This window comes from Malaclemys terrapin, chromosome 14, assembly GCF_027887155.1.
Source record: "Malaclemys terrapin pileata isolate rMalTer1 chromosome 14, rMalTer1.hap1, whole genome shotgun sequence".
Classification (NCBI taxonomy): domain Eukaryota; kingdom Metazoa; phylum Chordata; order Testudines; family Emydidae; genus Malaclemys; species Malaclemys terrapin.
This window is the reverse complement of record NC_071518.1, coordinates 42,829,453-42,846,751: the sequence shown is the minus strand read 5'-3', so window position 1 is coordinate 42,846,751 and position 17,299 is coordinate 42,829,453. Positions and strand designations below refer to the sequence as shown.

The window sequence follows — 17,299 nt, the reverse complement described above, 5'->3', positions numbered from 1 at the left end:
GGCGGGTAGAAATCGACCTCTCGGGGATCGATTTATCGCGTCCCATCGGGACGCGACAATCGATCCCCGAATCGGCGCTCTAACTCCACCAGCGGAGGTGGTAGTAAGCGCCGCCGACAGAAAGCGGCAGAAGTCGATTTTGCCGCCGTCCTCACAACGGAGTAAGTCGGCTGCAATAGGTCGAATTCAGCTACGCTATTCACGTAGCTGAATTTGCGTATCTTAAATCGACTCCCCGCTGTAGTGTAGATGTACCCTAAGTTACTACTTTCACTTGGGTTGCTGAATCTCTATTACTGGTAGTTAGGCACAGACCTGTAAACCCTGCCTGGAACTCAGGCCTGGTCTACACTACGATTTTAGGTCGAATTTAGCAGCTTTACCTCGATTTAACCCTGCACCCGTCCACATGACGAAGCCCTTTTTTTCGACTTAAAGGGCTCTTATAATCGATTTCTTTACTCCAACCCCGACGAGGGGATTAGGGCTGAAATTGGCCTTACTGGGTCAAATTTGGGGTAGTGTGGACGCAATTTGACGGTATTGGCCTCCGGGAGCTATCCCAGAGTGCTCCATTGTGACTGCTCTGGACAGCGCTCTCAACTCAGATGCACTGGCCAGGTAGACAGGAAAAGCCCCGCGAACTTCTGAATTTCATTTCCTGTTTGGCCAGCGTGGCGAGCTGATCAGCACAGGTGACCATGCAGAGCTCATCAGCAGAGGTAACTGTGGAGTCCCAGAATCGCAAAAGAGCTCCAGTATGGACCGAATGGGAGGTACGGGATCTGATCGCTGTATGGGGAGATGAATCCGTGCTAGCTGAACTCCGTTCCAGTAGACAAAATTCCAAAACATTTGAAAAAATCTCCAAGGGCATGAAGGACAGGGGGTGACTTTGCATCAAGGAGAAACACAAATCACTGTCACACAGAATGGCCCCCTCAAGGATTGAACTCAAAACCTTGGGTTTAGCAGGCCGTTGATTTCACCGGGGGGGCTGACGACATGTACCCAGAACCACCCGCAACACTGTTTTTTCCCATCAGGCATTGGGATCTCAACCCAGAATTCCAATGGGCGATAGACTGTGGGATAGCTACCCACAGTGCAACGCTCCGGAAGTCAATGCTAGCCTCGGTATTGTGGATGCAGTCCACCTACTTAATGCACTTAGAGCATTTTGTGTGGGGACACACACAATCGACTGTATAAAAATGATTTAGAAAAAAAAGACTTCTATAAATTCGACCTAATTTCGTAGTGTAGCCTAATCCTCAGACCTCAAGATGACTTTGGCCTGGTCTACACTAGGCGTTTATGTCGAAGTTAGCGCCGTTACATCGAATTAACCCTGCACCCGTCCACACCGCGAAGGTATTTAGTTCGACATAGAGGTCTCTTTAATTCGACTTCTGTACTCCTCCCCGACGAGGGGAGTAGCGCTAAATTCGACATGGCCATGTCGAATTAGGCTAGGTGTGGATGGAAATCGACGCTAATAGCTCCGGGAGCTATCCCACAGTGCACCACTCTGTTGACGCTCTGGACAGCAGTACGAGCTCGGATGCTCTGAACTGCCACACAGGAAAAGCCCCGGGAAAATTTGAATTTGAATTCCTTTTCCTGTCTGGCCAGTTTGAATCTCATTTCCGGTCTGGACATCGTGGCGAGCTCAGCAGCACTGGCAACGATGCAGAGCTCTCCAGCAGTGATGGCCGTGCAATCTCAGAATAGAAAGAGGGCCCCAGCATGGACTGATCGGGAAGTCTTGGATCTCATCGCTGTGTGGGGCGATGAGTCCGTGCTTTCCGAGCTGCGATCCAAAAGACGGAATGCAAAGATCTACGAGAAGATCTCTAAAGACATGGCAGAGAGAGGATACAGCCGGGATGTAACGCAGTGCCGCGTGAAAATCAAGGAGCTGAGACAAGGCTACCAGAAGACCAAAGAGGCAAACGGACGCTCCGGATCCCATCCCCAGACATCCCGTTTCTACGAGGCACTGCATTCCATCCTCGGTGCGGCCGCCACCACTACCCCACCAGTGACCGTGGACTCTGAGGATGGGATAGTGTCCACGGCTGGATCCTCGGACATGTTAGCGGACGGGGAAGATGAGGAAGGAGATGAGGAGGACGAGGCAGTCGACAGCGCTCACAACGCTGATTTCCCCGACAGCCAGGATCTCTTCATCACCCTTACAGAGATCCCCTACCAACCGTCCCCAGCCGTTACCCCGGACACAGAATCTGGGGAAGGATCAGCCAGTAAGTGTTGTAAAAATCTAAACATTTATTTGTAACAGAACAGGAATATTAACAATTTAAAAAATGGGTTTCTCATGATTAGTTTGATTAGCTTAACGGTTCAGTCATGGGCAGTGCAACTATTGAAAAAAAATCTAGCAATGTCCGGTTTTGCATGATTGTCCTGCCCAAGCCGCTCTACTGGTTAGTCACTGCTACAGCAGCTACAGTAAAATGCGGTCTATATGTCCGGGGATGGAGCAGAAATCCTCCTGTGACATCTCGAGGAAGCTCTCCTGGAGGTAATTGGAAATCCGCTGCATTAGGTTCTTGGGGAGAGCGGCCTTATTGGGTCCTCCGTAGTAGGACACGTTGCCACGCCACGAGACTATCAAGTACTCTGGAATCATTGCTCTGCACAGCATGGCGGCATACGGCCCTGGTCTTTGCAGGCTTTCCCGGAGCATTCTCTCTTTCTCGCTGTCAGAGATCCTCATGAGGGTGATGTCGCTCATGATGACCTGCTTTGAATGAGGTAGGGGAATGTTAGTGTTGGGACTGCTTTACCGTTCCTTTACAGAACTGTAACCGCTGGTTTGCAGCCACGCGGTGGAGGCGGGAGAGGGGCAGCCGAAAGGGATCGTTCCCGGGGACAGCCGCGAGGGTGTGGGACAGGAGCAGACTTCCTGCTTGCCGAATTGCTGGCAGCAGGGACCGACATTGATTTCAATGTGAAATGAGGCCATTGCTAATATTAAAGTTTTAAGCTGCCACAAGTCTACGGCTTACCATGTCTGCCTGCAACAGAAATTCCGTTCTCCTGAGAGGCTTCTCAAATGTGCTGTAGAAGACCCCAGGCACTGAATGCGAAGGCCGAGAATTCGACCTTGTGCTGAGTGCGCATGTGATAGGTGCTGTGCATGGTCTTGTTAACAGAGAAAGACTATGTTCTTTGTTCACAACTACATTTATCTTTCTGAGGAATTCACTCCCTTTTTCCCATTCCCACAGCCCCATCTGCGACTGTCTCACAACCTAGCCTGTCATCACACTCCCAGAGGCTAGCGCGGATTAGGCATAAGAAGAAGAGGACACGGGAGGACATGTTCTCGGAGCTTATAGCCTGCTCCAGAGCCCAGGCAGCACAGCAGACCCAGTGGCGGGAGAACTTGACCCGAATGCACCAAGCCAACATGGATCGGGAGGAGAGGTGGCGTCAGGAAGACCAGCAGGCGACTCAAACCCTGCTTGGACTAATGAGGGAGCAAACGGACACGCTCCGGCGCCTTGTGGATGTTCTGCAGGAACGGAGGCAGGAGGACAGAGCCCCGCTGCAGTCCATCTCTAACCGCCCTCCCCCGCCACCAAGTCCCATACTCCCCTCACCCAAAGTGCACAGAAGGAGAGGCGGCAGAGTCCCTGCTAACTCTCACTCCACCCCTGCAGAGAGCTCGAGCAGCAGAAGGCTCTCATTCCCCAAAATTTGACAAGTTCTTTCCTTCCCGCCTGACACAAGCCCCCGTCCAAGTTTCACTTTCCCAGTTCCATGTTTGGTTGATAATAAAAAATACGTTTCTGTTAACTACTGTTTCCATCATGTTCTTTTGGAGGAGGGGGGGATAGGGGGTTGGTAATTCGACAGGACAGTCACCTTTGGCAGGGTATATAGTCGGGGGCAGGCACAGCAGCAGGGCACATACATAGTGCAGTGATGCAGTGACTAGTTACCCTGGTTAGTCTGGGAGGTTGTTTTCATGTTATGTGGTGGGGGGTAGGTTGCTCTGTGACTTTGTGGCAGGGGAGGGCAGTTACAGATCTTAAGCGGCGGTCCTTAGGCAGGATCACAGAGCCACACAGCAGGGGATCTGTAACCGTCCTCCCCCTGCCACAAAGTCACATAGACCCCCCCATACACACAGTCCCTATCAGGAGGGGTGACAGGCTCCGTTGAAACAACCATCCCACCGCAGCGGAGCCTGTCAATCCTTGAGTTTAGAAGCTGCATTCGCGCCACTACAGTACACCCGCTCCGCACCACAGTCTGCGTCCCAGTTTTAAAAAATTCCCGCGAATACAGTATTAAAGAAAACGGTGTGCTTTAACAAAGTAGAACTATTTTTATTTTGAAACGTGTGTTGGAAGTGGGGTGAAGGGGGTATGTAACTGGATAGGATAGTCAACATTAACTGGGCAAAGAAACGGGGGCAGGTTTAGCTTCTCAATACACAAACTTTAAAGTCACAGGTTACCCTGCTCACTCAGGAACTTTGCTTTCAAAGCCTTCCGGATGCACAGCGCTTCCCGCTGGTCTCTTCTAATCGCCCGGCTGTCTGGCTGTGAGTAATCAGCAGCCAGGCTATTTTCCTCAACCTCCCACCCCGCCATAAAGGTCTCCCCCTTGCTCTCACAGAGATTGTGGAGCACACAGCAAGCTGCAATAACAATGGGGATATTGGTTTCGCTGAGATCACAGCGAGTCAGTAAGCTTCTCCATCTCCCCTTGAGACGGCCAAAAGCACACTCCACCACCATTCTGCACTTGCTCAGCCGGTAGTTGAAGAGTTCTTTTTCAGTGTCCAGGGCGCCAGTATAGGGCTTCATGAGCCAGGGCATTAGCGGGTAGGCTGGGTCCCCGAGGATGACTATAGGCATCTCCACATCCCCAAGAGTTATTTTGTGGTCCGGGAAGTAAATACCTTGCTGCAGCCGTCTAAACAGACCAGAGTTCCTGAAAACACGAGCGTCATGAACCTTGCCCGGCCATCCCACGTAGATGTTGGTAAAACGTCCCCTGTGGTCCACCAGTGCTTGCAGCACCATGGAAAAGTAGCCCTTTCTGTTAATGTACTGGCTGGCCTGGTGTTCCGGTGCCAGGATAGGGATGTGAGTTCCATCTATGGCCCCACCGCAGTTTGGGAATCCCATCGCTGCGAAGCCATCTATGATCGCCTCCACGTTTCCCAGGGTGACTACCTTTGGCAGCAGTACATCAACGATTGCCTTGGCTACTTGCATCACAACAACCCCCACGGTAGATTTGCCCACCCCAAACTGGTTCGCGACTGACCGGTAGCTGTCTGGCGTTGCAAGCTTCCACAGGGCTATGGCCACTCGCTTCTGGACAGTCAGGGCTGCTCGCATCCGGGTGTCATTGCGCTTCAGGGCAGGGGACAGCAACTCACAAAGTTCCAGGAAAGTTCCCTTCCGCATGCGAAAGTTTCGCAGCCACTGGGATTCATCCCAGACCTGCAGCACTATGCGGTCCCACCACTCAGTGCTTGTTTCCCGTGCCCAGAATCTCCTTTCCACGGCATCAACATGACCCATTGCCACCGTGATGTTCTCGGCGCTGGGTCCCCTGCTTTCTGAGAGGTCTGTGCTACTCTCAGACTTCAGGCCATCACCGCGTTGACGTAGCCTCCTCGCCTGACTTTTCTGCATCTGCCTCAGGGAAAGGTGTATGATAAGTTGCGAGGCGTTGAGAGCGGCCACAACTGCAGTGATGGTTGCAGCAGGCTCCATGCTCGCAGTGCTGTGGCGTCCGCGCTGTCACTGACTAGAAAAGTGCGCGAACTGATTTCCCGCCGGCGCTTTCAGGGAGGGAGGGCGGGAGTGATGGACGGATGACGACAGTTACCCAAAAGCACCCTGGACACCTTTTTTTTACCCAGAAGGCATTTGCGGCTCCACCCAGAATTCCAATGTGCAGCGGGGACTCCGGGAACTGTGGGATAGCTGACCACAGTGCACCACTTCCAATGTCGACGCTTTCCCCGTTAGTGTGGACTCACAAAGTCGAATTACTGTCCTTAGTGTGGACACACACGTTCGACTTTGCAATATCGATTCCAAAAATTCGATTTAAGTAAAATCGAACTACTCTCGTAGTGTAGACAAGGCCTTTGCAGAATTAGCAGGGTTTGGGGAGGGATGTGGACTTACGTTGATTGAATGTGCTTGATTTGTAGTAATTAAGTGAATAAACCTGAAGCCCTTGTGCTTAGTCATCCTTAGACTGAAATTGCACTTTAAGCATTTATTCAAAGCAGCTGGCTGTTTGGTATTACTTTATACATGTAACAAGGTCCCACCAAGTGATTTCTACTCTTAACCAGACAGTGACAGAAACAAGGAGAACTTAGCACTAGGATTCAGTGCAGTTTTACTCTTACTGCTCCGATAAGGTGGATCATTCAAACCGTGGCACACCTTTCATTCTATTTACTGTAGCTCCTGGGAGCAGCAACGCAGGTAAAGACATCTTCATCCTTAACTGACTTTCTCTGGCTTCTGTAAAAGCAGACCTTTAATATATTCTTGTATTAATATTGTTTGGTTTTTGGCTTCCCAGTTTGATGTCACTGCATCTCATTTTAGTGTCTTTTCTGAACAATGTGTCTGCTGCTTTCATGTCTGAAAAGATCAGTAACTTAGAAGAAGGGAGGGGAAGAGTTGGCAGGGTCAGCAGAGATGGTTGTGGAATCCCAATTTTTTTGGAACACCGAGAAACATGTTTTGTTGCAGAACACAGGAGTTATGAGATGACTTTGTATTAGAAGCAGTGTCTCACATAGTAAAAAACAAAAAACTGTTTCTAAGACTAAAAATTGCTTCTGGTTCTCTTTGACATTTTAATCCTTCACTGTAAATGTACAGAGTTGCATACACGTTTGGGTGGCAGTTGATGCTCAGGCATTTGGACATAATTTGTATTGCACCCCTGGCCAGTTGCGTCTGGGCTGCTGCCCAGCTGGTGCTATCCCGCGGCGGCCCCGGGGCGGAGGCATCGGCAGCCCAGCCCCGTTCGTTCCCCTGCGGGACCCGAGCGGGACGGGGGGGCTGGGGCCTGCTGCCCCTGCTCCGGGGCCGCCGCGGGATAGCACCAGCTGGGCAGCAGCCCAGACGCAACTCGGGCTGGGCACACGCAGCGTGCGCACTGCTGGGTCCCTGCAGCAGGCCCCGGCTCGGGGGGTTCGGGGGCGCCAGAGCCACAGCCACCGAGTGCCATGGCCGCTTCCTCCCCCGCGGCAGTGGGAGCTGCAGCAGCGGCTGCTCCCGAGTCCCGCTGCCCGGGGGGACAACAACAGCCGCCGCCTGGCCCCGCGGGCCGCCCCCCTCCTCGCCCTACCACCCAACTGAGTCCTGCCTGCTCGGGACCAGGCCGGACTCTTACTCACCCCGGCCCTGCGCTTCCCCTGAGTCTCCCGGGCCTCCCTCCAGCGCTTGCGGAGGAAGGGTTGGTTTTATTTTTTTTGGCGCCGCCACACTCTCTTTCTCCCCCCCCCCCCCCCCCCCCCCCCGTGTCCCGATATTTGACTTGGGTGATCTGGTCACCCTACCATCGTCAGTACCGGCTGCAGTACTTTTAGTTACTACTTCATAAAGAGTATGTCAGTGCGATAAATGCCACAAACTTCTCCCCAATGGAGATAATGCTCTATCAACACTTTCTCTTCCTTAAAGCAGGGATCTTGAATGTGTGAATGGTGGCATTTGTGAAACTGACTGAGATCCTGTCCCTTCCCAATAACATAAAAACTGGAAGTGAACAGAGGAGGAGAGGAAGCTCAGCCAGCTGTTGGTTAAGAGAATCTTAGATCTCCCCAAGTCCTCAGACTCTATCCACAATTGGTGGTTGTCACTCTTATCTTCCTAATCCCACATCTAGCTGTGGATCATTTTCAGATAATGATGAATCCCAAAGACGAAGGATGAAATAAAGCTTTATTTTGTATATACGTCTTGGGGAGGGCTCTGTGTATCTTGCAAATTGTGGGGTAGCAGTATATCTAACCAACTTTGTGTACCATAGAACAAGCTATTCATGGTCTGTCTTTAGAAGAAATTGCATGGCATTTGATAGTTCATGATATAGATTACTCCAGGGGGAATTCTGCACCAGTGCACTTGTGGAGAATTCATGTCCCTGCAGATTTCTTTGCTTCCCTGCAGAAAAATAACTTTCTGACAGGGAAGCAAAGGGAAGCCACAAGAGCAGTCACATGCCTCTCCCCAGCCGTCGTTTTGGGTGTCCAGAGCAGCCAGCGGAGAGGTAAATCACCATGGCGGGGGATGAGGGGGCTGGGGATGCTCTGACTGGTGGCTTCTATCCTGTGCTGGGCTCAGCTGCTAGTTCCATCTGGGCTGGGGGTGGAGGAAGATAGGACATCCTCTTCCTCTGCAAGGAGTGGCCTGGTCCGGGTCAGAACCACCCCCCAGAAACCTCCCTGGCTGCAGGAAGCTCCACCCCCCCCCCAGCTTCCTGCTCCCCTGTCCACCTAACCCCGATGCATCTGAACCCACCCCAGGCAGCTGTACCCAGAACCACCCCCCTCTCCTAAGTGCCTGCACCCAGAACCCCCCAAACCCACCCACCCTGATGAGACCCCCTGCACCTGGACCACACTGATGAGACCCCCTGCGCTTAGACTGCCACCCCACTGAATGCCAGCTGCACCCGGTCCCTCACCCCTGTACCCAAACCCCACCACCTGCTGAACCCAAGCACTCAAATTTCCCCCAGCCACCTTCAGCTGGACCTCCACCCAGGAGCCCCCAACAAAGCCCCGGTGCATCCAGATCACCCAGACTTCCCACTGAGCCACTCACACTCAGCTTGCCCCACCCAGAACCCTCTCACCTCACACCTGGGTCACAGCCAAACTAAGCCCCTCCACACTTGGATCCTGCTGGGTTGAGCCTGCCTGCCTGCACTTGGTGTGGGAGGGGCAGGACCCCACGGTCTTTCTGGGGCAGGCCCAGCCCTTGCACTGGGTCAGGGGCTGGTACAGCCTCACTGCCCAGTTTGTGTTGGCAGGGGAGGGGGAAGAACTGCTGGGTGATCTCTCACCTCCATGCAGCCAGTAGCCTGTGCTCATTTATTTATTGACAAATAACATTTGCAGAATTTTAAAATATTGTGCTGAGAATTTTTAATTTTTTGGCATAGAATTCCCTCAGGAGTAATAAGTACAGAATTTAGTTGAAAAGGCTTTGCTGGGAGGCAGCATGGTGACACTAAGTCCTAAATCTAAAATTAGAGTCGTGACTCCTTAGTTCTGTTTTTTGAATCAAGATTGGGTATTCTTCTAAAAAATATGCTTTAGTTCAAGCACACTTATTTGGGGGAAGTTCTATGGCCTGTTAAGCAGGAAGTCAGACTACATGATCACATTGGTTTCTTATGAATTCTTAGAATCTGTGAATCTAGTTCAGCATGGGTTTTTATTATTTGTAATGCAGCATGGAAGCAAAACATTGACTTTATTTTGTGTCTATCTACTATGTGTGGTTTTCACGGCGAGGTATTGCTTTTCTTTAATTTGAATCTGGATAGTACCTTATTTTATAAATCACATATGCTGCCAAGTGTTGCTGAGTGTGAAAGGGTCTATGGAGAAATGTTTAGATAACTATGAAAAGAGGCAGCCATCCATGCTTTATAAAGCTGCTAAGAAGTGGAAGTCCTACCAGTGCCACCCCTTAATTTTGATTGAGTGTTCCATATTTTTAATAGTCTGGTTAGGAGGAGTCAGATGAATTTGAGTCTCCACCCCTCTCTAGTTACTTAAAAGTTCCTCCTTTCTATCCCTTCTACTTTCCCTAAAGCCTCTTGATTACTGCACAAGGTCTGTCTCTCTACTACTTTGTTCCTTTTTATCCAGGGATCTCAAAACCGCAGTCATTTGGGTAGTTTCTGTGTGGTTAGCTCCAATGCCTGCCTCTGCTTCTTGCCCAGAGCTTTCATAAATAGCACCATGAAACTGTTGTGATTGACTTTTTTGCTGGTGCTTGCTGCCTATAGGGTTCTGTGTAGTTAGAACCCTGCAAATCCATGGATATCTGGACCATTTTTGACCAGATGCAGATACAAATTTTGTATCCATGCAGGGCTCTATGTATAGTAGTCTTTCATTTCACTGGGCTGCTGCTTAGGAAGCCATGTGTAGATGTAGAGCCACTGAAGTGATCTCTCTTCAGACTTAGGAAAGCAGCACTGCCATGGGTTACATTTAGAAGGCCTATTTTGTAGCCATAAGGGTTAATTATTTTACTATTACAATGCCTAAGACTATATAAAAAGATTAGAGAATTATTTTCCATTTGTATGCTTGCTTTGAGCGCATCACTTTGTGTATTTTACCTGTCCATATGGATCTCTCGCTTAGCAATAGGGAGAGAAGAATATTTATGAAGGTAGGGAAATGCGACTGTAAACAAATTGGCAGGGAGATTTGGGATCAGACGCTACCTCATCCCACCAGTAACTCATGTTTTTAAAAGACTAAATTTCTAGTTGAGATTTAAATTCTGCAGAAAGTGATGACTGAGTCCCCCACACTCATCACGTTTTCCCCCTTACCATTAGTGTGTGAATCCTTTAAACCCTGGTTTATAGCTCATCACAGCCTTCCCTAGTTTAAGCTATTGCCACTTATGAGTGAATTGGCCTTGAATGTGCCTGGGGGCACTTAGGAGCAGTTGTGCTCTTTCAGTCAGGTTGCATGCAGTTAAATATTCCTACACAATGAAAATAATATAGTTCACCCCTCTGAAGAATTAGGACAAGCAGCCCAGAATTGGACCTGAACCTACATCTCTACAGGACAATGTTACTGTAAATAATGCGGCACCTAAGACCCCTTGACCCATCCTGCCCTTTCTAGTGAAAGCATGATTCTGTTTAACATAGCAGAAGACTCACCACAAAGTATTAGGAAAGCCAAATTTTCATTTTTTAAGTGATGAGTATTTTAATAAAAAGTTGTCTAAATCTCTCAGGTGAGTGTCCAGAGCCTATAGCACCTGTAGATATAATGTCCCACAGGAACTAAGCCCTAATCCTGTGCAGATTTGAACCTAAACTGGTGAGATTGAAGGTCACTTGGTATTGTCATAAAAACAAATAACCAAAGCAACTGAGAAGATTTCTGGGTTTGCACGCTCTTCCTTGCAAATCTTTTTGCTTACCAGACACATTAGATCAGCCCTGCCCACCTTAGGGAAATTACAGTGCTAGCCTCCATCCTTCTGTGAAGAAACTCTATCCTTGTCTAACAGATTTGATGGCAAGTTTAATTGAGGGCATTCTGGCTCTTGCTTTTCAATTAGTTCAGTCTGAAACTGATCTATTTTGGTTCCAACCACTGTTGAATGATTAAGATGAGAGTAGAAAGGTGGAAACTTAACCTGTAAATCACAAACATTTAGTGGTTAGAAGCAGATGTAACTTTTAAAATACTGTAAATTTGACATTTCTCGGTTTTAATATTTCAATTTGGAACATACGAGCTGCAATATGAGGAAGTTGTGAACTGGCTCTTATATTCTTTAACAAAGCTGACAGTCCAATCTTCAGGTTATCAGAAAGCTGGGAAATAGTTTTCTTGTAATGATACTGGGAGAACCATCTAAATCAAATGCTAAACCTTCAAGTGCCACTTGTATTTCTCATTTGGGTTAGAGCTGGAGAGGTAAAAATCTACCCTTTGCCTGTGTACCAAATAAGCGGAAAGTATTTAGAGGTCACAAGTAACTGCTATAAGTGAGAAGTTGGGAAGTTTCTTCTAAACTTCCTATTTTAACGTGAGCTGCTGCCATTCATTCTTGCTCTGAAGCAATATTGGGTGCATGCATGTCTCCAAATTTAAAAAGTTGTTATAGTAAGTTACTGAAACCTAATGGACTACATCTTTACTTTCCATATTTAATTGGCATGCAAGAATTACTTTAAAAATTGTTATTGGCTCCAGTGACGATTGCAATTTTTGGAGTCTTGTTTCAGAGACCTATGGCTGTGAAAGAGCAAATAGATAATGTGGACTTAAGTATGAAAAGTAGTAGTGTTGGCTCCAGTGGAGCTATAAAGGGTTATCTGTTGATCATGGGATCATTTTTCTGTGGGAGAAGAGACAAGTGGGTGACAGTAGGTGTCATATTCATGCCCTCCCTTTCTCAGTAGAGAGGTGACACTGGAATTGGTCTCGCTTAGGAGACCTGCCCAACCTGAATGGGGAAACTCCTAGCCCACTGATAGGGTGCTGATCTTGGGGATGGGAGACTTGTGTGTTTTGAGCATCCAGCCCAGTCTTTCAATTTTTAAAATTTCTTACAGCTTTTAATGGTGTTAAATGAATTGGCACCTGCGATGAGGAAAGGAAACAAATGGCAGGTTCATTTTAAGTGAAAGTGATAAAATGGATCCCAAGATGATATCTTGAGGTCTGACCTGTCAGAGCTGAGTTGAAGTCTGGTATCAAGCACTGCACATCAGATCTACAAAATGATATTGAAGTAGATGCTGATCACATATGCATTCTTTCTCTATTCACAGCACCATCATGGAAGAAACTTAGCTCTTCCAGAAGCTAATAGTCTTTCTCAGGTGCCAGTGACTGTAGTATCAAGACACTACTCCCATCCACTTCTATACCTGCCAAACCCTCTTATCTCTCTCTATATAGAGAAAGATAAATGTTGAAATGAGGAAAAGTCGGTCTTGCATCCCGAGCTGCTGATTCATCCTGGAGAAATGTTTCCCTTTTGCCCAGGTCTCCTGCCGAATACGTTAGAATTAGACTGGTCTGGTCTGTTTGTTAACTTATCACTTGAATTTCTATGGGGCTGAGGCAATATTTTCATCTTTATGGATTATGGAACCCAGTATATACACACATTAAATCTAATCCATATGACACCTGAACATCAGAACCTATTCATTCCTCTTGGTGAAGGAGTGAATTCCAACTTTACCTGTTGGTCCAGACTTCTCATCCTCCCAGAGCTGAAATATGGGACACTGCCTGCCAAGTGCAGAACACTGACCCCTGAAGTAAGGCAGCCATATCTTCTCTTCCACTTTGAATTTGGGTGGTTGTACTCCATCAGCATCTGTACCATTGGGTCTCCTTGTGCTTTTTCAGAAGTATTCTGCCTTCTAGGCTTATAACACATGCGTAACGGAGTACAGATCAGGAGGAGCACATGAGACCTAGCTATATGGGAGCTACATGAATACTGCTCTTACTGTGCAACTTAAAGGCTGTAAAGTGAAACGGTGCCTGGAAAATTGCTGAACAGTATAACGTCTCACTAAAACTGGGATAATTATGCGGTGTTGATTTCTTTGTCAGTGAAGTCTTAGTGGCATTTATGCAGCAGCATTCTTGTTATGTAGCTTTTAAAGCTTCCTAATTACTGGCTTTTGTGAAATAACTTTCATGGTAAGAAGTAATCTTAAAACATTTTGAAAATGCAAATTTGTATCCTTAATTTTTTTTGCAGTATTTTGAAGATTTAACATCCTCAACCTTTGGCATATGTTAACCAGTTCACGTTGGATCTGGACTAAAGCGCCTTTCTTTCTTTTTCTTTCAGCCGGACAATGAAATCTCTTCAGACTGCAACCATGTAAGTATCGGTTGATTTTCTTTGCTCTCTAGCTAGCTATAGCATTTGAAACTTACTTCCTGCAGCAACCCCTGGCTATTTTGCAGAGACCGAAAACAACACTTGCCACAAGCTGTAATGTTTTCTGTGCCAATATGGGTTCCTGGGCTGACTCTCAGCAAGGGAACATGGAGCCAATTTCTTTATCATTACACACCATCTCATTTAGGCTTTCTAAATTCAGATTTGCAGTAGGAAGGTGCTGGCTGCTTAACTCTAAATCTTCACCTGTGGATCACTTGGGTTAAGCTAGGAGTATCCAAAATTTCCAGAGTTCTCAATGTGACCTCATCTTTCATGGAGGTTGCAACTCCCAGTATGCAATGTGTGGTCTTCTCTGGAGGTGAGTTCCTTGGCTCAAGATGGAGTATTGCATGCCAAGACCCATAGTCTATGAACTACACCTGTGTTAAAGGTGAAGGTAGTTAAAATCTTTTCCGTCCTATGCATGGTCCTCAGTTGGGTAAAGTCTGAAAATCCCTGATTTAAATTGTGTGGTGTATTCACCAACAGGTCCTCTCTGTGTAAGCTGGATCATGGAGATTGTCACAAACCATAAAAGGTAGAAAGAAGCCAGACACTGACGTATTTGTCTTGACAAAGATCATAGAGTTGCCCAGTTAGCTCAGGAGGTAATTGTGACCGTTCCCAGGGCTGTGGGCCTTTAGCATGAGGAAACTTTGTCTATGCCTGCTGTGGGTCAGCTTCCAACTCCGCTGGCTATGGGCAATAGAGGCCCCGCTGTCCCTCTGCAAGTTAGCGGCAGGCACACTCCAACTCTTGAGTTGTCTGAGAGTCTCTCTGGAGTGTCTGGCCCCTCGTCCACTGGGCTCGCAGTATTCACAGATTTGCTGCTTCCAAAGACACAGTACAATCCCGGCTTACCAGTTCCTCCTCTGATCGCTGCTCTGCTTAACACATAGCACTTAGACTTGTTTTCAACATAAACAAATCTACATTTATTTAGCAAAGCATAGAGATTCAAGAAGTAATAAGTAAAAGAATTGAAAACAAACGGTTACATATAAAATAACGCAGAGTGCATTCTTGAGCCTAGACTTAATTAACAAGATATTCATGTCTTGTAGAGTATTGCTCACCCCAAATCCTTGCCAGGCTTTATAGCCAGGCTGGCTGTGGCCCTTCTTTCATGAGAAGCATGCTGTCACATTGTCCCTTTGCACTCCCTGTGCCATCAGCCAGTTGGCACCCGAGGTTCACTGGGTCACAGGAATATTCTGAAGAGTACTGTACTCTTGCACTTAATGCTCTTAGCCTTAGAAAAATCTGATTTACACAGTCATCTTCATTCACTAAAAATCTTAACTCACATGGAAACTGCTGTTGCAACTTGGAAAAGAACACAATCAGTTTGGTTTATTGTTTCTAAAGCTATGGGAAGGTATAGTGCTTGGAGAGAGGAACATGCTGCTGGGTCTAGGACAGGTTTTCCTTGGCTTACCTTGTTTATCAATGACCAGCCTATCATTATCAAAATTCCAGATTGTCAAGCAGACACTTGGAATTCACTGTTGTAGTTGAATTCAATTTGGCAACTTTGCTATTTTAGCGTTCATTCTTAAATAAAATAATAAGATTAGTTTTTATACAGTACCAAATGTCTTTGCTAGGATTGTGCAGTGTATTTCTGAGCTCTTAACAAAGCAGATCCAGATGTGGATGAGTTTTTAATATCCTGTAAGAACAAAATGATGGACCAATACTTGCTGCCTGAAATGGTAGGGGCATTCTCCAAGGGCCTGCTTGGTATGTGTTGACTTCATCCGTCAGGCCTGTTGTGATCCTGTAGGTTCATAGATTCCATGGCCAGAAGAGACCATGGTGACCATCTAGTCTGCCCTCCTCCTAGCACAGGCCAGAAAACTGCCCCACGTTTTCTTCCTGATGTAATAGGCTGTAGAAAGCCCAGGTTCTTGCTGCTACAACCAAGGCTTCAGATCCAACAACTTCAGAATCCTAGATTCCCTATCCCCTACCCCCACCACAAATAAATAAAAAGGAACCAGCTCCTAGTATGTCAGAACTAAAACACTCCCAGCAGCCCAGTCTGGATCCACAGCCCATAGCCATTCTGTTACGACTGGTGCTGCAAAGAAGACATGGTGCCAAGAGGCCCCCTCATCATGGCCCAATGCATAGAACAGATGATAAAAATACCGAAGGGGTCATGCATAAAAGTATCCCTGGGTGCAGAGGGTGTGGGATTGAGAATCAAATGTGTTTTGCATCTGATAATTGATATAGTGTTCTCCCTTCCCCTGCTCTGCCCGGAGAGTCCCTCAGATCAGAGTTGCACCTTGGCTCCTACCAGGGAAGTTAAGGCTTTATCCAAACTTCATGTCTGTGAACAATCCTGCATTTCCCAGCATTCCTTGGTCTGCAGTCTTTGGTTGCATTCTCACTCATCTCCTGTGAAAGCATTTGATCTAGTTTATAGGGACTCAGACCTGTGAGCTTTCATCTGAGGGAAAGTCATCTTGGTAGTTCCTTGATCTGGGAGTCTCCTGTTAAGTCTATTATTCCAGTATCAGTACGTTCTTGCCATCTCTAATGTTAACCTCCCAGTTCATGGTGGAGGTGTGTCTAAAGTCCTTCCCCACCACCCATCTTTGGGCTTCTCCCGTGCATTAGCATCAAATGATGCTCTTACGGCTTTTTCATACCTTTCTGAAAGACCTAAGCACAAATCTCCCACCCTTTCTAGAATACCCTAAGGACCTGTCATCTCCATGTCTAATCTTTCAAGTACTGGAGTTGAGGGAGTGGAAGAAATACATAGGACTGTTGTTCCTGTGTCATCTTTAATGCTCTGTATGCTGCTGCCTCTGCCTTCTGAAGACTTTTAAACAGAGTTGTCCTACTTAGGCAGCAGACGTGCTGTCATCTAATTATTTTTTTGATTTTTTTTGTTTGTTTTATCAAGTGTTGATGTATAATGCTGGTCTAACACAATATTGGCTTGACCCCTTAATAGATTTTGTCACAAGTACAAAATGTGTGTTTGAAATATACATTTTGTGGCTTAAACTCCTGGTGCTTCTGGAGAGAAGTGCAATAGAATAAGCTAGTAGTGGCAACTGGGATATGAGGCCAGACTAGCTCTGGTCTGTTACCAAGTTTTTTGAATTCTTGCTGCCTTGTCTTATATTTCTTCCTTTAAATTGATCTACTGCTGAGGTGCCATAGGGCAGCTGGAACAGCCATGTTTATGGAGAGCATAATGTGCTAAAAGTGAAATTCATTTTCGATCCGTATAAACAATTAGATCGTATTTAATCAACTAATCCCAGACACTCTCCTGGCGGGGCAGTGACATACAGGAGTTTGGGTGTTAACTAGATCTGTTGTACTGCTGAAATGCCATTAGCCTTTCGAAGAGAGAACCCCTAAATTTTAATGGCATGCCATCACAACACAATTTGTCCTAGATGTTATCTTGTTAATAGCCTTCTGAAGTGGGAAGTGAATGAGCAGCTGACTGGAATCTCCTTTCCAGCCAGGCTGGAGTTAGAAGGTTTCTGGCATGAATCCAGTTCATACTGAGTGCATCACTGTATCTGCATAGAGCAGGGGTAGGCAAACGA

General features: G+C 47.1%; 1 protein-coding gene across 1 annotated transcript in view; it reads left to right on the top strand.

Annotated features, from left to right (window-relative positions):
* GLG1 (golgi glycoprotein 1) overlaps nt 1-17,299 on the top strand; it is a 173,790-nt gene that overhangs the window by 74,939 nt on the left and 81,552 nt on the right. Inside the window, exon 2 of the mRNA XM_054048830.1 lies at nt 13,623-13,655. Within this exon, the coding sequence (XP_053904805.1) occupies nt 13,623-13,655 (33 nt within the window). The remainder of the gene's footprint in view (nt 1-13,622; nt 13,656-17,299) is intronic.